General features: G+C 38.8%; 1 protein-coding gene across 1 annotated transcript in view; it reads left to right on the top strand.

The window, feature by feature from the left end:
• Nucleotides 1-22,077, top strand: part of THSD4 (thrombospondin type 1 domain containing 4) — a 240,197-nt gene that overhangs the window by 15,000 nt on the left and 203,120 nt on the right. Inside the window, exons 2-4 of the mRNA XM_054168869.1 lie at nt 3,563-3,671; nt 7,574-7,643; nt 19,729-20,171. Coding sequence (XP_054024844.1) covers nt 3,643-3,671; nt 7,574-7,643; nt 19,729-20,171 — 542 coding nt within the window. The 5' untranslated portion in view covers nt 3,563-3,642. The remainder of the gene's footprint in view (nt 1-3,562; nt 3,672-7,573; nt 7,644-19,728; nt 20,172-22,077) is intronic.

Below are 22,077 nucleotides of genomic sequence, written 5' to 3'. Positions count from 1 at the left end.
GGTGGTGAGATTTTAGGCAGGGAAATTAAAACTTCTGGATCTTGATCAAGCTTAGATTGGAGACAGGCACTGTGCTTTCTTGGACAGCAGTAGCTCTCGACACGCCCAGAAGGAGAACGTAAAGGTTTCCAAAGCATTTTAGTAAAACAGAGAGGCACCTTCAGGGTTAGGTGTAGTAACTTGCAGATTTTGTTTTAATGAACATGTTTGTTCCAGGTAATCATCAGAACTTTTCATCAGATCGAATGCTAGATTTCTCTGTTACACTTGTTGCTGAAAGCTTTGTTCAAAATGCAGTTACTGAGTTTTTGAAGAGATTAGAACTCTGGTGATAGGTGTCAACAGGGGCAATCCAAGCTGTTGGATGTATACATTATGTAGCTAGGTAAACCTGGTGCACTGTGAGGTGCTTTATCAAAATCTCGGGAATGCAGTAAATTTTGGATGCAATCCAGACAACTTGCATTGAACTCTGTAGCTGTGAACAACTAAACTAGTAGCCACATTATACCAGTGTGCAAGGCAACAGATTCGAGGGCATAACATATTTTTCTTAAAGTATTTATAAATATAATTTATGATTTTTTTTTTTCCAAAATAGGGAGGGGGAAAAAAGAGGAGCTTTGCACATAAATGGAAAGATAATTTCAGAATGATATTCATGTTTCACAGCTTGAAACAGCTTCAAGTTGCTGTGACTGACAAGATACATACAGAGAGAAATATCAAAGGAAATTTAAATTGGCTTGATGTATGTTTAAGCAGATGAAATAAAATAGGGTAAAATCCTAGAGGAATCCTGAATGTGGTTGAATTAACATGTGTTCCTACATGATGTTGTGAGTGGTTTCTACATCCTTGTTGTGAGTTAAATTAAAGGGTCTTGGATTGTTTCAGTAGGTACTGTACATATGGACATAAGAAATCTGTTAGTTAGTACATAGATGCATATGGATGTATGTGAAGTGACATAAGAAGTGTGAGCCTTACAAAAGGTATTGGTCAGTGCTAAAATGACATTGGAATTCGTGACAATGAAATACCATCCACTTACAATACACAAAGGGTATAGTCACATGAAAAATTTCATGTGACTGGTCCCATGATATTTAAGAAGTTACTATAACTAATTCACTGTTTTTCTGCATGTTTCCAAACCACTTTGTAGGAAGATGTTTCTTTAAGTTAATTATCTGAGGGGGAAATCTCATTGTTGACTTCCCAGTAGAGTTTTTCCTTTTTCTCTTACCTTTCTTTATAGTGTCTGTGGTGCCTGTCCTAATAATTCTGATAAATTGCATCATTTAACTCTTTGAGAAATCTTACTGGGTCCATTGCAACCAATTTCAGGGGTTGCCTGTGAACCTACTAGTGAATTATTGTCATTATCCGTCTCTGCCCCTTTTGGAAATTCCCATTATAAAATCAGTGGGTTTGTGTTCCAATTTCACTAAAATGCTGATCTGAGCCCTTCTGACAAAGGGCTGTGGGGGCTGACTAGAAGTGGGCTGCTAGGCTGAGATGATCAAGAAGACTGCAGGTAATGTTGAGAGTAAAATCCAGTAAATATCAAGACAATCTTGGTAGTATAACCACTGATACTGGCAGCAGCAGTTGGAAGGTGTTAGGATCACTCACCTGCAGTGAGAAATGGGAAGAGGCTTTAATCAGGGTCTTTTTATCCAGTCTCATTTTTCTGTGGCCTGATGCACATTTTATTGTATGCAGTGAAACACCTGTTCCTTTCTCAAGCCGTGGCTGTTTTGGGGAGGATGTTTGACTTGTGTTCTATGTGGTGTGTTAGTTTTGGTTGTTGGTTTTTTTTTTGTTTGGTTTTTTTTTGTTTTGTTTTGTTTTGTTTTTTGTTTTGGTGGCATGTGTGGTGTTTTTTTGGTTTTATTTTTTCCCTACCTAATTTTAGAGATTTTGTTTTCATCCCACTTGCAGCTGAAAAGAGGAGGACTGATGAAATGTCAAATATTTTAATGCAGTGCAGAAAGTCTTGCTAAGTCCGTGGAAGTACAGCAGTGAGGATTGTTCCAGTTGAGATATCAGTATTTATTCTGCTGTAAATAAGGTTACTAGAAAGTCTTTTGTTAGATAATTCTAGAGAGCTTTTAAGCCGCTTGTGGGAAGGTAATTTGACTTTTACATTTGCAAGGCTTTTTGCAGTGACTAGCACATAGTATACCCCAACAGGTGTTTTGAAAGTTTTCATGCCAAAATTCAGGCTATTTAAGTCCTAGCATTAGCTGTCTCTTGTCATTTCTGGTGTTTATTTTTTCCTGGATCTTCTGGAGGGAAAATAATTGTCATGTTTGCTCATAGTAATACCACAACCACCACTGCCAAAATGACATTTCTTTCAACAGGCTGTAAGCACCTAAGTACTTAAATACTTTAAAAAGCACGCTCTCAAGTTGCTTAGATAGTTTTTAAACTGTGCTAAAACGATACTTTAAAAGAAATGCACCTATAAATTGCAGTATGAAGTACTTTGAAAATGGCATTGAAGTACTGTTGAAAGTTGAGTTTGTAACGCAACTTGCTATTGATACTGAAGATACAGATGAACTGAACTTATTAAAAACATATGCGTGAACTTTGAAGAGCACTCTTTTTAAGAGTAGTCTCCAGGAACACTGGAGATCCTTCCCCCACTTCTTCAGAAAACTAGAGATGTAAATAGTATCTTTTCTGCTTTTTAAATTATGTCCAATTTACAAACTGGATTAAGTGCACATTTATCTTTCTGTGGGTTTGTATCCTTCAGTAATGTTCTACTGAGATTGTGTGCCTCCATACAGGGGTTTTAGTTAAAAAGATTATTGTGGAGTGAAAAAAACCCAACAGAATGATAAGAACTTTGAACCATGTTGGTTACAATCCATGTTGGATGTATATCCTCTGTTTTCAAGAAGTGTTACAAAAGATTATTGCCTCTGTATGTCTGCTAATTAAGAGTCAGGGTGCACAAAGTGAGACATCTGTTTTCTTCAGCACTCAAAGTGTGTTACTAACTGAGGGGGATCTGTCTAACCCTATGGCTTTGTGTTGGTGCTGTGTATGTGGCCTGGCCAAATGTTTAAATGAACACAGCTTATTCTGAAACTGTACTAAAAGCTCAAATAATGTAAAGTGTTGCAGGAGATCTAGACTAAAAGCCTGCTTTGGAATTGCTGCCCATGTTTTACAAAGTAACTTGGGTTGCGTTGATGCTGGCTGGATATTCTGAGTGCCCACCAAAGCTGCTCCATCATTCTCCTCCTCAGCTGTCTCGACTTGGGGAAATTACTTTATCACCAGTCAAATCAGCTTAGAATCCCTTGGATTCAAATCAAGATTTTGCATTCCATGGCCTTTCATCACAGACCTTTGGCACTGCTGAAGTTCTGTGCCTAAAAATGGGATGTGTCAAGCCTGCTCAAGTTGTATGCACTGGATTTCCACTTTGAATTGTTGTAAAATTTCAAGAATTCAAGTAGATATGACTAATGTATCCAGTTTTGGCATCCTGGAAAATACTGAATAAGCAGTGTTAAATGCTTTTCTCTTTCTGTAGGATTTGGGTGTGATTGGCATTGTGCTGGTTCCACAGTGAAGAGGTATTTTTCACTTCAAGACATCTTGTGTTTAAGGATCATGGTAGACAGTTTAATAGTTTCTTTGAGGTAAGTGTTGCATTAAAACAGTTAATATCTTATTTAACATGTTCTTATCACATTGCAGTAAATGTCAATTTGGTTGTCTCTTGCTTTGCTGTTGTAAGTGTTTGTGTTGTAGAAGAATAAATTAAAATCTTGCCCAAAGACCAAATAATCAAGTACATGCATACCAGACATAGCATTCTTTGGTGATAATGCAAAAAGAAAGTTCTCAGTGTTTGTTTGTGCTTAGGGCATTTGTTAGTGTGCGCCAACATGATAGCATATATTATTGGGTAGTTCCTTTTTTTCCCCTTCTTGAGGAGGCTGTACAGCTGCAGTCATTTGGCTTAAGTGATTGATTTACATGTTTTAGTACCTGTACTGCACCTGATTCAGAGATTTATCTTATGCATTCCTGAAACACTTTGCCAGTGGGCAAACATAGGGAAGACCTTATAAACAGCTTTTCTGACAAAGGAAATACTCAATTCTTTCTAAGCTGGTCTGTCCAGTTCTGTAGTTGGGCAAGCAGATTCAGAGAAAACAGGCAGCTGTGATGCTGCAAGAACACAAATTGACCTGCAAGGAATGACAGCTGCATGTATTTTTCACTTACATGAAGATACCCTCAGTAACCTCTATGATCTTCCTTCTTCTCAATTCCAGACAGCAATCTTTGAATTGCAATTCTTGTACCCTCCTAATATGCCAGGGCAGTTTGCACATCAAAATGTGTTGATCACATATTATCTCTATCACTACCTGTGTTATCTTTTCTGCTGAGACTTCTCCACACATAGCTCCTCCTAATCTGTCCCGACCTTAGACTGTTCTGCAGACATTCATTTGATTGGAAGTCAGGAAGATGAGACAAGAGCCATACTGTGCTAGTCACCACTAGTCACTTTTTTGCTCCTTTCTGAACAATCCACAGTTGGCCATGACAGCCCTTATGAAACACAACTACGAAGGGACAGCAACCATACAGAAATCAGTTTTGGTACCCTTTAGCTTCATTCTTGGAGAGCTAATACTGCAATGACAGAGCATGAATTCTGAGAAATGTTCCTAAATGGGATGCTAAACAATTTTTATTTTTTTTTTGCTGCTCCTACAGCAGAGGTAATAACATTTCACCTTGCTCAGCACACCCATGCTTAAACAGAAATTGGTGTTGCTGGTCAAAGAAAGTGGGGACGTTTGCTCTTTGAAGCTGGACAGTTTCAAGGCTGACTTTGCTTTAAACTAGGTACTTGGCTCCATATAATGCCGTAACTGTGAGGGGATGAGCTGTACCAGCACAGCTCTTACACAGAGGTCTGAATTAAATCAACTGCAATTGACCTGTTCATGTAATCTTTAAGAGTTTTCCTTTGTTTGCAGATCACTTGTTCTTTTGGGCTATTCTGCACAGTAAGAATACCTGAAACAAGTCCACTGAAACTGGAGAAGCCTATTTTTGTAGCTTGGGAGGCCTAATGCTAGTCAAGCATGACAAATAAAAAGGTCCAGTACAGAGAAGTTAGCCAAAGCAAGCTACTGAGGGAAACAACATTAACAAAATTACATTGCCGCACACCGATTTGAAGCCAGAGGCTTACCTCAGGATACTTTAAGTATTCCTGGCAGATTCCTCGTGCATTTGAAGGAATAGGTTGATACCATTGTTTCTGAGAGATCCAATTGCAGATACAGAAGCAAATTTAAAGCTGGCTCCATTGTCCTTAAGCACATACACACAGATGGTGATTACAGTGCATCCTCATTAAAGAATGGTCAGGAAAAGCTTTACACAGAGTACTTACATGTATGCTAAAAGTTTGGATTTTAGAACTGAAAACTTTAATCTGCTAAGTAATTTGCTTTGAAGATTACAGTTCTCAGTTCAGAACTTCCAGCCTTATGGATGATTTCAGAAGACTTTACTCGTGGAAGTCTGTAGCCCTTCAGACTGCTCAGAAAAATCTTGTATGTGGAGGATGAAAGCATTCATTTCCTTATGCAAAGTCTGAACTTTCTTTCACATGCTCTGAGAGATAATAAGGAGCAGAAGCCATAAGGGAGCAGGGAGCAGGAAGATTCTGAAAAGGAAATTAAATATAATTCGCAGAGGATGTAGACTGGACCTTCCAGAAACTCAAGATCACTTGAGCACTTGGAAAATTATATACACGTCAGCTGAAGACACAGTTGATACCATCATTTTCCAGTTTGGAGGTCTGAATTCTATTTCTACCTTTGATTTCAGGTGTGAGTGGCAAATTAATTTCTTCATTCCTACCTTTGGCTGCCATCCACCACTGTGTTATTTGGCCTTGCTCTGAACTGCACATGTAGTTTACTGTAGTTTCATTATAGTCCTTTGTACTGGCTCTGATTTCAGCCAGCTCTGTATATTGCTTTATCAATGATGGTATCTTTGTGAAATGCAGTGTTTCCTTCTAAGGGACTTTTAAAGTGTTTTAATTGTCTTTTTTGTCTTGTTTCTATATTAAGGTGGCAGTAGGGTAGTAATAACTTTTCCTTGCCTCTGATTGGTTTATTGCTTTGAGAGAAAGGGGCATAGACTATGGTGATGGGGTGATGACAGGCCATGTGCAATCAATACTTACCTGATGATCCCTTTTGTAGCTTGTTAGCAAGAACAAACACAGAAAACTCAAGAAAGATACTCCCTCTAATAGAAGAATATTTGTATTGGTGGTTCAGTATTAAAAAAAAATCTTTCTTTTTTGGGAGGTCTGTTTTTGAAAATACCTGAAACAATGAGAAATATTTAAAGGGTTACTGTGTAAGCAGCAAAGGAAGGAGCTGTGAGTAGGAAGCACAGCTGGATTTTGTCTGGTCCGTTAGTCCACAGATGGATTTTGTGTCCAAATCCATCATATTTACTTCTGCATTGAAATTCAGCAAATCATTAGCAACTTTCCCCTTCAATCTGCTCTTTCTTGATTGAAAAGTCAAGTTCCTGGTAGAAATAATGATATCTTAATTCTACCTCTTGTACCTTTCTGTGTTTTCTGATGGTGGGGCTTGCTGGAAAGGGGCAAACCAGTCCCAAGTGCAAATTATAGCAAACAAAAGGCTGAGGTAACTCAGCCTAACTTGTAATGGGCTCCTAGGAGTCATTATGCTGGTGAGGCTTGACAGAAAACAGTTTGTTTGGGCTTGGTTTTCATTACAAGTGCTTTCAGTTTGAAGATGTGGGAACTGGGGTGATGCTTGGCTGCTTATGTTGAGTCTCTGGTGAGCTGTGTCTGCTACTTTCCATCTTCTGTGCCTATTTGGTTATTCAGTTTCCACAAGTGTTAGGCAGCTGGACGAGAACCTATTTTCTGCAAAGTCATGGTTTTGCATGTTTTCTGTGTGCTGGAAGTGGAGTGTTCATCTGTAAAATGAAGAGCCAGAGATAGAACCAGGCTTGTCCACGTATAGGTGAATTCTTACTTAAGAAAATGTTTGTCAGTTTTGGAAAATGTTTGTCATCATTGATACCAAATGTCATGGTGTTAAAATGTGCATTGCCAAAAATATGTTAGTTTAAACATAACATTATCTGGAATACAATGGATTCTACTTGGTGAACTTTTGTTTGAGATAAACAAATTTATGTATGTATCTGGTACTTCCTGCTGTGAAGAGAGTATCATAAGGCATTTCCCAGGGAGGTGGTGGAGTCACCATTCCTGAAAATGTTCAAGAAATACACGGGCATGGCACTTAGGTAGAATGCTGGACTCGATCTTAAAGGTCTCTCCCACTTGAAACAATTCTGTGATTAAGAATGTTTCATGCAGTTTACTGAGCTTGTTTGGATTAGCAATGGTTTTCAAGTCTCTGAGCTCTTAGAGCCCTGTAAGAGGTTGTAGATTTGTGGTTTGTATTAGCGGTAATTACATGTTTTGTTTCACTATTTGCTTTTCCAGACTTCTCAGTTCCCTAGCAGTGCTGGGATTTCAGTTTGTCATCCCACAGCCTTCGATTGAACACAGAAAGGTAAGCAACAGAAATATTTGTATTTTGTATACTTAAAGGTAAGTATGAAAAAACATGAGCAAAATGCATGAAACAATGCAATCTAAATAAAGTTCTGGGACTAATGTGGCCTTTGGTTTGTTTTTTTTTTTTTTGTGTTTTTAAAATAGAAATAAATTGTATGGGGTGCTGTAGATCACAAGTATGTCCATCTTAGCTTACTCAAATGTTGGAGCCTTTTAATCATGTAAGACAGAGGGGAAGAAGAGTTCATGACAGTTAGAGCAGCCCTCGAGTGATTAACAGAAGTATGCAGTTGCTTCTCTTAGAGAGAGATGCCTGGAACAGAAGTTGAACCCAAACCACACTCTGTTGCTAGATTTAAATTGCTAGAGATCAGAGCCAGAAATTGCTGAACTTTACTGTTGTGCTCTTGTGAACACTTCACACATCATAGATATTCCCATTCCTGCACACCTTCCATCCAGCTCAGCAGTAGTGAGGTTTTTATGCTGCAAAAACCTGCTCTGTAGAAAAATGGTGGGCAATTTGGAGAGAAGCAGAGTGCTAAAAAGACAGCATTTTTAAAAGGAGATAAAAGGCAAATTTGCAGAGGTTTGTTTGTTGTTGTTTTTTAATTAATGTGCACATGCCACTGTCTTTAGAGTGAACAATTATTTGGGCAGTAGCTCCATAGGTAAGGACAACAAACTTAAAGCTGTTCAATAGTCACATCCTGCAGAACACAGCTGTCCTGTTCAACTCCTTGTGCAGCCTGATTGTAAACCAAGTTAAATGAGATTAGTAATGATGCAGTCTGAAACTGGCATGGTCCAGTCTGTAGTAGTTCTCAAGCTGCCCCAGCCCCCAAGCTGCTCTATTCTAAACCTGAGTGCAACATTGTGTTTGTCCCTATTTTAGATCTCTTCTATTGTCTTGTGCCATTGAGATGGTCATGCTGCTGCTCTGTTTACAGTACTCTAATTAGACATTCTTTTGTAATATTCAGAGTGGAGAGATGCTTCAATCCAGCTTCCAAATGGTCTTAAGGGAAAAAAAAATCTACTAACCAAAATAAAGTAAGTTGGAGAAACAATTGCTTCATTTTGTGAAGCTCTGGAACTAATTTTGATAAGATCAGATTCTTTGTTTTCAGTTGAATGAGAAATACCACGGGTCTGGAGTGTCTTTTGTATTAGTTAAAGGGACTGAAGGCATGGCACTAAGGGGCATGGTAACCACCTTGAAGCTGTTCTTTTTACCAAGAGCAAGAGAAGCAAGAATTTCCTAGTGATGACCTCTCATACAGGCTCCAAGGCTGTCTGTCAGCTCTTACCCTTTGGGAGAGGATTCTATTCATGCCAAACAGTTGAGACTAGAAGTATTTCTTAAATTTCTCGGAAATCTTCTAACTCACCTATCAGATTCAGAGAAGTGAGGCTGTTAGCTCTGAAGGCCAGGTAAGGCATATTCCTGAGTGTGAGTTCTCACCTTGGTAGCTCTGGAAGTTGTTCCCATTCTTTTTCTGCAGTAGCCTGGACATATTTGCTGGCATCCCCAGACAATAACTCCTGTGTATTTCTGCACAGGTCTCCCTGCTGTTTGGCAGAGTTCCTTCTATGTGAGAGGAGATTGGTTTTTGTGGGAAGAAAGGGAGAGGAGTAGGGAAGGATCTGAGAAGCAATATTAATAATGTAGTGAATAACAAAATTGCTCATAGAATCATAGAATAGTTTGGTTTGGAATGGAACTGTAAAGGTCATGCAGTCGGCCCCCCCTGCCCCCCCTACAGTGAGCAGGGACATTCTCAACTACATAGGTTGTTCAGAGCCCTGTTCAGCCTGACCTTGAATGATTCCAGGGATGGGGTTTCAACCATTTGTCTAGGCAACTTGTGCCAGTTTTCCACCACCTTCACTGTAACATTTTTCCTCCTTGTATCTAGTCTAAATCTATCTTAGTTTAAAATCATCACTCCTTGTCCTCTTGCAAGAGATCCTGCTAAAAAGTTTGTCCCCATCTTTTTTGTATATATAGGCTCTCTTTAAATACTGGAAGGTTGCAATGAAGTCTCCTCAGAGCCTTCTCTTCTCCAGGCTGAACAACCCCAACTCTCTTACCCTGTTTTCATAGGTGCTCTATTCCTATGATTATCTTCATGGCCCTTCTCTGGACCTGATCCAACAGGCACATGTCTTTTCTGGGGGCTCTAGAGATTGACTCAGGTGAGGTCTCACCAGATCAGAGTAGAGGAGCAGAATCCCCTCCTGCAACTTCCTATCTGTGCTGCTGTTGATGCAGCCAAGGATATCATTGGCTTTTGGGGCTGTGAATACATTTCTGGCTCATGTCCAGCTTTTCATCTGTCAGTATCCCCAAGTCCTCCTCCACAGGGCTGCTCTCAATCACGGCCCCAGTCTGTATTGATACTGAGGGTTGCCCTGACTCAGGTACAGGACCTTGCACTTGACCTTTTTGCGCCTCATGGAGTTCACAAGGGCCCACTTCTTGATCTGACCCACAACCTTTAGGATGGCATCCCATCTCTCTGGCATGCTAACTGCACCACTCAGCTTGGTGTCATTTGCCAACTTGCTGAGGGTATACTCAGTTTTAATTTTTTTCACATTCACAGCTTATTCTGTGATTCTTCTGCATTCAGGAGCTCCCCTGCCCCATTCCTGGAGCACTATTGTATTTCAGTTGCCCTTTATTTGTTAAGCTTGGCTATGAAAGTAAAAATGGTTTGAAATCTAGGTAGTAAGAGAATACTTTTTTTTTGTTTTTAAAATATTTGACTGGTCAGTGTTTTTCTGCATTGTAGATTTCATTAAAAATTAAAATCTTGGAAGCTTGTCTATCAAAGTCATCCTAGACAAATACAGAGTTTCTAATTTCAGGAATATCCAGCTACCTGCAATCTGACCGTGATAGTATTTTTAGGATTCACCTAGTAAACTGTATGAACGTGATCCTACGTCGTAAGTTATAATAGTAACAGTGAATGACAATGTTTCTTCATTTCCATTCTTCTTTTTACCCTACTACACCTCATAAAAGTCGCTATTCTGTTAACTGAAAAGGATACAGCTGCCTAACACATCTGAACACACAGCAGATTAAAATGTGAAGCACAAAGCAAGTCTACCATATCCTTGAAACACTGGTGGAAATTTGAGTTAGACAAAGTAATTAAATCTAAGCTTGGCTTTTGGCCAAGACACAAAGGCTGATGCCTAATACTTATAACGATTTCCATGGGATGTCTACCAGAGCTGGTCACCACCTTGCTTTTGCATGTCCTGAGAAGCTGAAGCTTGTAATGGAAGGCTGTACTCTTCCTTGCAGTCCAGGTATGGTGAAGCTCTTGCCTTAAGGTTAACAGTGACTGAGATCTATAACTCGTCAGGACTTGCTGAGCCGGAACTCAGCTCTTGCTTTCAGACCTGCTTACAGAGTTACGGTGGTTCTGTCCTGCTGGGCTATGTACACTAAACTGAATTTTATTAGAGAAGCTTAGTCATCACATCTGCTGTTGCAGTCATTGAAACTGGTAAAACAGAGCCTTTCTTGCTAATGATGTTGCTATTCTAATTAAAATGATCTTTAGGAAATGAGAGGTGATTTAGTTCATGCCAAGACTTTAAAATTAGCCTTGTAATGCAACAGAATACTTAGAACAACATTTGAAAGACTTTTCCTGCTATCTTTGAGTTGTTACTAATTCTCTGTCCTTGGTGTTGTGGATTAAAATGGTTAGAAAATAAAATTCTTCTGCGTGGTGGAAGGAGTCAGAATAAGGATATATATATTTTTTTTAATGCAAAAAGAGTATTTTAAAAATCAAAGCTGGCGGTTTTGTTATTTTTAGCCTCCTTAAAAATGGGACTCTGATTTATTTATTTTAACTGTAAAAAATGCTGATTTCTTTAAGCTTGGAGCATGAGTGACTTAAAACTTGTTCTGTGTTTCTCTGGAAAAAATGAAGAGATCTTTGTTCCAGTTGGATTCCAGAGCAGGTGAATTTACAAGGTCATAGATAATCTTTTCATCTTCCTTCAGAGCAGAATTGCCTGCCAGTTCTGTTCCAGGATTTTGGTCAGAGGTGATAAAGATGAGAAGCATTTTGGATTCATAGATGAATTTCTTCTGTTAGGAAATGTTGCTTTCTGACAGCTTATCCTCTCTGCTTCAAGAGTGGATGACTCACTGAGAGAACATGAGAGGTGTTATGTCAATTACTGAATAAATAAAATCCATGTTTCCACCACATGTGGGTCCCAAAGAATTTTTCTAAATGTGGAAATATGATAGAATGGCAATGGCTTTGTCACAGCTGAAGATGACTGACCTGGAAAAGTAGTACAAGCTGAGTAACATAGGTCACAGATGGTAGTCAGTGATGATGAATTAGTTTATTAAAATAAAGAAGCCTAATTTGTGATATAGGGATGCTTATAATCTTTACCTTAATGTAAATGAGAAACAAGCCTACTATAAGGAGAGACTATATAGAACTGCTAGAAGTGAGGTCAGAAGCAAGCCGTCTGTTTACTTGGAAGTACTTAATGATCACACACAAAAAGAGTGAAAAAAAACCCCCTCTGCCTTAAAATACAAGCATCACAAAGCACAGTGGAGGCGGTCTTGGTGTGAAAAAGCTTCAAGCTCTGTTGGCACAAAAACTGTTCTGAACTTTTTTGTCAGAGCTGTTTACTTTTTAGACTATTTAAATAATGTTAAACTTTCTTCAGATGTGGTCAAAGTTGGTTGAAGGGGGCAGTTAAGTTTTCCAGGCATTGTAACTCCCTTCAGTGATTTGTGAATACAAAGGTCTTCTATTTCCAGACTTTTTAGCCTTTAATCTTCCCAGGCGCAGATGTTCAGAGTTTTTATACAGTGAACGGAAAGTGGAATAATTTAAGCTGGTAGTATTTACACTTACCCTGTACTGTAAAATTCAACCGATTTACTACCTCTTTGATTAAAGGCTTCCAAAATGCACTGAAGGATTAAAATAGCAGAACAGAACATACTAGGCAGGCAGACGTGTACACATTGTGTCATGATGTTTTGTTTGGCCTCTGCTCCTTTTTTCTTATAGCCTTCAGTGATCTGGGAAGTTATCTGCAATTTTTAGGGCTTATCAGTATTATTTATTTATTTATTTATTTATAATAAAACCAGCAGTGTTCTACATGTTTCTTGTAAGAGGGATAAAGAATGTGATTGTTGCAAATGAACATCTATAAAATGGATTATAAAGGCTTTTTCTGTTTGGAAGTTGTCGTGGCTATATAGATTTGGTGGTTCCTTTATTGGAAAGCAGTTCGACTAATACTGGAAGAATATTCCTTTAAGGTACTGAGGCTGGTAAAAGAATGAAACCAATTCCTTAGATTTGTTTACAGTGCATGCAGGGAAATATGATAATGTTACACTTGAACAGGCTCTAAAACTAAACTATACCTCAGTTTGTTCAAAATGTAGCATCCTTTTCTTTGAACTGCAGTTCAGTTCTGGTTTCTGAGAGTCCATAATTTTATGTGAGTTATGTTTCAGTACTTTGGAAATGATAGGAGCACAAAGACTACCTCTTGCATTGTGGGCCTGATCAATGATCTAACAAGAATGTTCATCAGGAATACTGTGTTCATCTCATCCCAAGTATGAAATATGCATTTTTAGTAATAACAGTATTCTACTGGCTTTTTGGATCCAGAAAAAAAGAATTACTCGATAATATGCTAGAAATTAAATCTGTGAAATACAACATTATTGTTTCTAAACAGAAATCAAATCAGAAATGCCTAATTTAGATATCTCCAGGTTTAAAACTAGCTTTTGTCTTGTATCCCTTATCAATTTTGAATTTGGACTGCTATAACATACTCAGTATCTGTAAGCCATAATAACATTGGCTGTGGTTACAGATGCTTACTTAATTATGTAGCTGGTTAAAAGGTATATACTATCACCAAGCATTATGATCATTATTACTATGGATGTCCATCATTAATTCATAATTGGAATACTGTATGCAGCATTGTACATTCAACCCACCACAAACCTGTATCAAAATGTAGGAGTGGAAAAGGTGCTGAGAACCCGGAGACTCCAAACTCTGGCTGTTTTCTCTACAAAAAGAGAGAGAATAGATTAGGGCTGCTGCATTTTAGAGAGAGATCCTGGAATTTGATTGTCATGAGACATATCAAATCAGACACATGGTATGGTGAAGGTGAATAGGAAATGATCATTATTCATTTATAGTAATGAAAAAATTTGGGACACAAGGTGAAATTGTCAGGCTGCAGGTTTAACTAGAGGAAAAGGAAGCACTTATTCAATGTAAGAAATACCATCTTTTGGAAGCCAAGATTAGAAATGTGCTGGGAAAAGGATGAGTTGTATCAATGGAGATTAAATCTGGTAGTGAGTATGAATAACAATTTGGCTATGGTGATTAGCTGAAGGCGGTCCTAAAATTGATGATTAACTGGAAAGAGAGGGTCAGTGGATGTCTCTGGATGTCCTGATTCTTACACTCTTCTCTAAACCTTTGCTTCTTCCAGATGGTCTGAAGCCTAATACTGGGTTAAGTGGGCCTCTGATTTATCTACATGTTTTTCTACTTTCCCAACAGTTAATTTGTATGTAAGCTAACTAGGATGACATGTCCTACAGTATTTGAAATCTGTGTTTGTCAGTGCATTGTCAGTCATTGTCTTCATGCACAACACGTTGCATTTGAAATATTTGTGGCTTTCAGTTCAAGTGAAATTTCCTCTTCGGGGACATTCTTGCACAGTATAGTTTTGACAACTGCTGCTGTAATCTTGCAATGCAGATCTTATTTCTAAATTCTGACAGAGGTGGTACTAGAAATATGCATTGTGTTTCAATTGTTTGTTCACCCCTGTTTGTTTTTTTGCTGGAATTTTTTGTTTGGGATCAGAGTGACTGCGAATTATATGAATTAAAGACATGCAATCTGTGTCAGCCTACTGGTAGTATGTTTAATTCAGTAAGATCTAAGGTCGTAACATAGTAAAAGTGAGGAAAATCCCAGTGCTTGTGGTGAGTGTAAAGCTACAGGAATGACAGCTAAAGCTACAGGAATGACAGCTATTGCAGTGGTTTTATGGAGCATGTCTGCCTAAAAGCTACCAAACTTGTTTAAAATTCTATAGAGTAAATTTCTGAAATCCTGAATTTTGGAAGTAATCCAGTAAAGAAGGTGAAGTTAGATTTTTTTTTTTTTTTAAATTTTAATTTATTTTTTTTCCCCAGGACATAAAAAATGGGTATTATGTAATGTTTTGTATGCAGAACAAAACAACTGCCTAGTTATCATTTAAGTCCATGGGAGTTGTACACAGTTTGTTGGAGAGAAGATTTTGGTGATGTGTTTTAAATGGTATTTCTGACCTTGATTAGTTAGCTGAAGGACGCAAATGAGCTAACTGTTGCAAAGACCTAGGGCAAAGAAAGGAAAACAGTGGAATTAGGGATTTGTTTCCTTGTCTGCCATGTGGAAAAAACAACTTCCTCTTGCGTGTTAACTTCTACTGTCTTAATAAGTTTATCAGCTTGCTCTGTTTAATGTTCAGAAGCAGTGAGTCAAATCACAAGTATTACAGATCTTGTACAAAAAACATTTATATTAAAAAAAAACAACCAAACCCAAAGAAACAGGAAGGAAACCTCCTGAGCTTTAAGAACAACAGAGATCCTCAGGATGTTTTAGACGCATACAACACAAAATTGAAATTGCATTGTTCCATAGACTGCCTGCCTGCCGTGGCATTTTCATTAAGATTTTGTAGAATTCTCTTACTTGCACCTGAAGCAGGTTTTGGGGCTAGTATTGATGTTTTTCCCCTTACATTATTTCTAAAGAAATGATCCCAAAATTGAGAAGTGGGGTTTCTAGCAGGTTCTGATTAAAGCAGATAGTTTGTACTTCTTTTCTGAAGATTTAGTCTTTATATGCTATTTATACACTGACCTCATATATTTATTCCTTATACATGTAAAAAAGAAAAGCCACTACAACAACAAAACAAAAAACAACACAACAAAAATTCTCAAACCCAACCAACAAAACAAACCCAAACCCCAACAAACTATTTTAGAAACTGTGCTTAATTTGAAAAAGACAACTGTCAGGAGAAAACCTGAATGTAAAGCAGCTCCTCTTTACGAAACCAGCAAACTAACAAAATGCAAGGCAACGGTGAGACAAGAACAGGAAGGGATGCAGTGTCTGCATAGAAATGCAGAAGAGTGACCCTGCAGTTGCCCTTCACTTGCTGTTGGAAAGGTGACAAATTTGAAGATATTTGGTGCATTACAGTCATTACGAAGACTATTTCTGAGGTAAAGAGGTTGTAGACAGACGGATGTTGGTCTCTTCTCCCAGGCAAGCAGTACCAGAACAAGAGGACACAGTCTCAGGCTGCACCAGGGGAGATTCAGGCTGGATGTTAGAAAAAAGTTCTATACAGAAAGAGTGATTGCCCATTGGAATGGGCTGCCTGGGGAGGTGGTGGAGTCGCCATCACTGGAGGTTTTTAGGAGAAGACTTGACGGGGTACTTGGTGCTGTGGGTTAGTTGCTTGGGCGGTGTTGGATTGGTTGATGGGTTGGACGCGATGATCTTGAAGGTCTCTTCCAACCTGGTTTATTCTATGTATTCTATGTATTCTATGTATGTATTCTATGATAGCAACGTTCCAGGAGGTAGTGCGTATTTAGAAATTGCAAGCACTTCCACACCTGAAAGCTTGTCTTATAGCTGTAAACAACTGTAAAGAAAATACCTGGTGCAAACCTTGTTTTGCAAAATAACTGAAAAATGTATCCAAAAGAAAGGGCTAGAATTATGGAGTGAGATTAAGGGGAAAAAATACGTTGTATTTGTAGGGAAAAGTATTCAGTTGGCAATTAAATTGCAGGAAATGAAATTATTTTTGAGGGTTCATTCATAGTTAGAATTAATATTCCTAGGTCACCTATAGAAGGAAGCAACTGTGAACTATGGGAAGGCAGATTATATGGGTTAGCTGACCTTTCTTTTGCAGGCTGTGATTCCATTAAAGAAATGACTTTCTTGACAAGGAAAATTTAGTATGCATTTCACTTGTTCCCCTGTGCAGACTCAGACTCTTCCCTTTAGCTGTTTAATGAGTGATTTTTTGAATGGAGAGGAGGAGGGGCGTACTGTCAGGAATCTCTGAATATATGATGTTTCTCAGATGCTCTGGGATACTTCAGCTGTCTCCTGTAGCTACCTGTCATTTCTTGGCTATATCCTGGGGCTGTGATGGAACTCATTACTGGCTACAAAGTAACTTGGAATTCAGAGGACAGAATGATGGGAAGTGACCTCTGAGTCCTTTAGCTCAGCTTCTCTTCCCTGGGGAAGGATCAATTATACCTTAGCTGTTTCTGGCAGATGTTGGGGACAGGCCTCTATGGTGCTGGAATCTCCTTGGGCAATCCATTCCCGTGCTGTTTACCTCTCTGCTAAATAGTAGCAACTAATGTGGATCACATCTGATTAAATTTGCATCCACTATTACTTCTGTGTTAGCTATATAGACATGGAGAATGGTTTGCTGCAAAGAGAAAACGATCAGCTCTTTGTATGTGTTTATGTAAACAGTTCATAAGACAGTATTGCCACTTGTGTTTTCCATTCCTTAATCTAAGCAGTTTCAGTTATTCTGTCCTTCATCCTAGGCTTCACTGAGTAGATTATGGCATTAATCACATGGCATCTTCTCTAAAGATTTATTTGTAGCCCCCATCTTTCACAAAGTAAGAAAACGGAGACCTTAATTAAAAATAAAAGTGCATAACTTGAATTTTTAAATGAAAATTACCATCTCAGAATGTTGTCATGACTGAGTAGTATTGATGTATTTGTTCATCAGTATAAGATTTTGTTGTTGTTGCTGTATGGTTAGTTTTATTACATTCTTACTTAACTAGCTAGATTAAACCTTTTTTTGTGTGCTATGTCTAGAACTCCCTTACGGTGAGGATTAAGGAGTGTGAAATTACTTTACATTGCCTTCAGTCATTTGAAGTATCATTTTATCTGAAACAATTCTTGCTGCAATGAAATTTGGCTGCCAGAAAGTTCTCTCTGCAACAGGTCAACACTTGTGACTATTATATCAGTTTCTATTTCTGCATAGTGAAGTATTTACTATATTAGTGTGGAGCTGCTCACGGACTGAAACATTTTGGTTGTTGCTTGGCTGAGTGTCTTTGACTTTTAAAACAATAGTGTACCGAACAATCACAAAAATTGTGTAGCCCAGACAAGTGAAGCCCAATTTGACTGATAAAAAAGAGCTATTAGTTTTGTAGTAAGTAAATTTTATGGAAAACCAGGGTCAGACCACAAGAGTGTCTCTGTGTGTAACTGTTACTGTTTTATATTTGTGTTACAGCTGCATTATTGTGTAGTGTAAGTATGAGCAGTGCATATTCACTTAAAAAATCATAAACTGAAAACCAGCTTTAGTTGTCAAACTGTGAGCCATATCCATTATTGGATATGAAAGCAAATGTAACAGCCAGAAACCAAGATCTTGTTGCACGTTCTTGGTAATTTTGACGTTGTGCTGCATTGGATTGTACAGGCTATTGCATTTGTAAGGCTTTGGCACATGGGGTACCAACAGGAAAAAGACATTAAATACAGAGACATCTGCTTCTGTTTTCAAATAACACTGAAGAAATTAGTAACACATCACACTAATGCAGATGCTTTTTATTATTCACAAGTTGTAATTAAATGCATTTTTTCCTGTGTTTAGTGATGAAAGCAACCTCAGAGGGGCAAAATATTTTAGATTATGCAGACCACAACTGAGTATTACACAGCAGCACCACAAACCTTCTGCTGGCTTGGCTTTTCATATTGTAATGGTGTATTCAACCCCTGCTTGCAAACCACATTCCATCAAAGCCTACCATGTTTATAGCTAGCTGATCAGTAATGTATGTACACTGGCTTAGATGGTTTGCGGCTCAGTTAGTGACTCTGCAAGTTATCTATGACTAGAGGCAAAGTGTGTAGATGTTAATCTTTTGCTTTTATGCAAGAATGTTTGAGGCAAAATTCTTAATGCAAGTTATGTGTTTAGAAGGTCATCCTTTGAAGAGGGGAGAAGTGACACATAGACAGACAAGGCTCTTTCCAAAGCTCATTTTGAGATAGCAACACACTTGAATAGGTCTGGAGAGGTATGGCAAGCATTTGTTTGTGGACAGTGCCTTTTTTGTCTCCTAATTGAATTGATATGTGTGTGTTCTTGTTGGTACAAAGGTTATTCAGAATGTAAATAAACTATTAAAGGATGCTCATTTAAAAGAATGTTCTGTATATTAATAATTGTGAGAATCAGACACTGGAAGCCTGCTTTGAAAACTTGTGATTCGGCCAGCTGGCCAAGAGAAGTAACAGGAAGACGGTGCATTTAACAAAAATTGATCTAATTTCTGTGTGAGAAAGTTGAGCAGTCTGTCCAGTGCATAACACTGACTATATCTAGCACCAGGAAAGGGTCCACAGGGAGATGGAGATGGGTGTTTGTAACTTCTAGGCTGTGCTGATACCTTGCCAACCATAAGGTTGGGATTTAAATATTTGGCCACTGCTTGAGGGGTTAACTCTCCCTACAGTAACAATCCCTACCCTTCCTAATCCTTCCTAGCTTCTTTCAAGAGAAACTGTCTCTCTCATAGAGTTTCTTCTTTGTTTTGCTTTCCATGTGCTGCTGAATGTGAGCATGGGCTAAGTAGTGCTGAACACTCAAGACCAATTTTTGAATTTGATGAGGATTTCAGTGACTGCAGGATTGGGCAGGTCATCTTGAATAGCACCTTTCCTTGAAGCATGAATATGAAGGGTGGGGGGAAAAATGGTAATGTAAGAATTAAATATACTGGCACAATAGGGAGCTGTTTGTCGGGACTTGCTCTGTCATTTGGTTTCTCTTGTGATTGGTGTCAAAAAATGTATTAGTGCCCTACTCGTATTACAGTGTGGCTTCATGTTCCTAAAGTCAATCTTTTGTGTCTACAGGTTCCTCAGAGGATAGAAGACCAAAGGGATGCATCTGAGGATAAGGGTTCAGGAATCCCAGGCATGTGGGGAAGTTGGGGCCCCTGGTCGGCCTGCTCTCGGAGCTGCAGTGGGGGTGTGATGGAGCAAACACGGCCTTGTCTTCCAGCCTATTACCGTGAGAGGAGCTACCGCAGGCCTGGGCGACAGTACCTGGCCTCTGAGAGAGCTCCTGCTCGTCAGAATTCCCACCACCATGAGGACTCGCTGGCTGCCTATCCAGGCCATGTCATTTCTGCCATCCGTACATCTGTGCCCCTTCACAGGAATGAAGAGCAGCTCTGGCCTGGCCCTTGGGCCTCGGCTTTTTCAGAAGGCCACAATAACAGCCATCTGAGCAGAGCAGCACTAAGAGGCAGCAGGCATTCACAGTCCCAGAGGCAGAATGCCAAGCCAGAAAAGAGGTATGTGTCTATGCACACACTTTATTCTTGCTATGAATTATGTATCTTAAGAAAGACATTTGAAGATTAATACTTATGTTCTTTAAGATAAAGAGTGAGTTCACAATGGTGTTCATCTTCTGTGGAAGGCTACCCTCCCTGTTGACTGCTTATGTGGTAAAATCCAGGGACAGATATAATTATTCTACAGTTGTGACAGGCAGAATATTTTAGTTCTCTTTAAGATTTATTTTATGATTTTTGAGATATTTTTCCTTATCTGCTGCACTCTCATTTGACGTTTCCATCTTCACCATAATACTGAAAATCAGAACATGAACACCTCTATAATTGGATTGTTAACTTCAGTAGCCATTCTGATGGTAATTGGTTAAAAAAAAAGATTCATCAAACAATTTTTATAGAGAATGGCCACTGTCCACTTTTTTGTACTCAAACCTCTACATTTATTTTGTATTTTTCAGACAGTTCCTCGTTATCTGAGTTTTGTTTTCTCTTTGGATTTTTTGTTTTCTACCACCTCTTAGCAAAATTTCCTGATTGATGACACTAAAAAAATTGGTTATTTGATACATAGAATATTTTAAACAACATATATATTTACATAAATTTCATAATATTAGCTGTTCAGTCTTTAAAGTTGGGTGGAACTTTGCTGTTACAAATAACTCCAATTATTTCTCCAATCTCTGAAGAATGCTTTTTCCCCTCTTGTTAGTTATCAGTCCGTCATAAGTTTTCACATATGTGTGAAAAGAAAATAGATTTTTCCAGTTTGGAAACTGAGGAAAACTGTCATGGAAATCCCTTGGGAAAATGATTTGAACTTCTGAAACTTCTATACTGTCTGTCCTCAGAATTATGTATCCCAGCAGTTCTCTGGTTCTTTCCCTCCTAACCCCGCTCTGGGAGATGTATGAAGAACTTTTTTTGGGTAGTTAACAAAGAAACCAAAGCAAACTGAACAAAAAAAGAAACCCAAAGCCAAAGCCCCAAACCCCTTCTTCCTGTCATCTGCTTCCCTAAGATTCTTAGGTGAAGCAGTCAGCTGTAATTATTTTTTAAGGATATCTTGCTGATCCAAACAAAACCAGAATGTTAGGTTGAGGTAGTATTACAGCCTGACTGGAATTGGACAGTAGCACTCCCTGTGCCTCAGACCCTGCAAGGAACTGTCTCGGTCTAAAACAGTACCTGAAAATAGAGATTAACATGTTCACTTCTTGTTTGTCTCAGCGGAGCATAAATTTCAAAAAGCAGGACCAGCTGTTCAGATGTTGCTCTTCCTAGATGTTGGCCATTTCCTTTAGTCACTGCTTTGACCTTCTTTCAAATACATGCAAATAGATAGCCTAGAGCTATTGAATATGAGTTTAGTATGGCTCTGGCGATTTTAGAAAAACCCAGAGAATGCCAGAGGCAAGATTTTCAGCAGTGTTAACATGACTGCATTGAGACAAAAGTAGTATTTTCTTTTTTGTCTTTTCCTACTTCGGTCATTTACTACAATGCACTTCTGTTCTCAGCTGTGCAGCGTAACAGATACAGGTTGTAGTACATAGCTGTGTTATTACTAGGATTGGAAGCCTGGCCTTGAACCGTCATTGAAACTCTGTTTGCTCCAGCCCCTTGGCACCCTCTGTCTCCAAGGGAAATCCCAGCTGGCCTGGCCTCTGCAGTGGATATGCTGCCAGGCTGCTGGCACAGCTGGATTTCCATCCCCACAGGCTCTCCCTTGCTGCTGTGGTGGCCTCTTCAGGCCAGGGCAGCTTGGAGCAGTTTGAAACAATCACTGCAGTCATGGCTGGAACAGAAGAGGACAGTGAGCACAAACTAATGTTGACTGTGTGTAGAAGCAGAGCTGTGTTATTTCCTAATAAATGCCTCACCACTGAAATACTAAAAT

The sequence above is a fragment of the Dryobates pubescens genome, chromosome 17 (genome assembly GCF_014839835.1).
Source record: "Dryobates pubescens isolate bDryPub1 chromosome 17, bDryPub1.pri, whole genome shotgun sequence".
Classification (NCBI taxonomy): domain Eukaryota; kingdom Metazoa; phylum Chordata; class Aves; order Piciformes; family Picidae; genus Dryobates; species Dryobates pubescens.
This window is presented reverse-complemented; position numbering and strand designations above follow the sequence as displayed.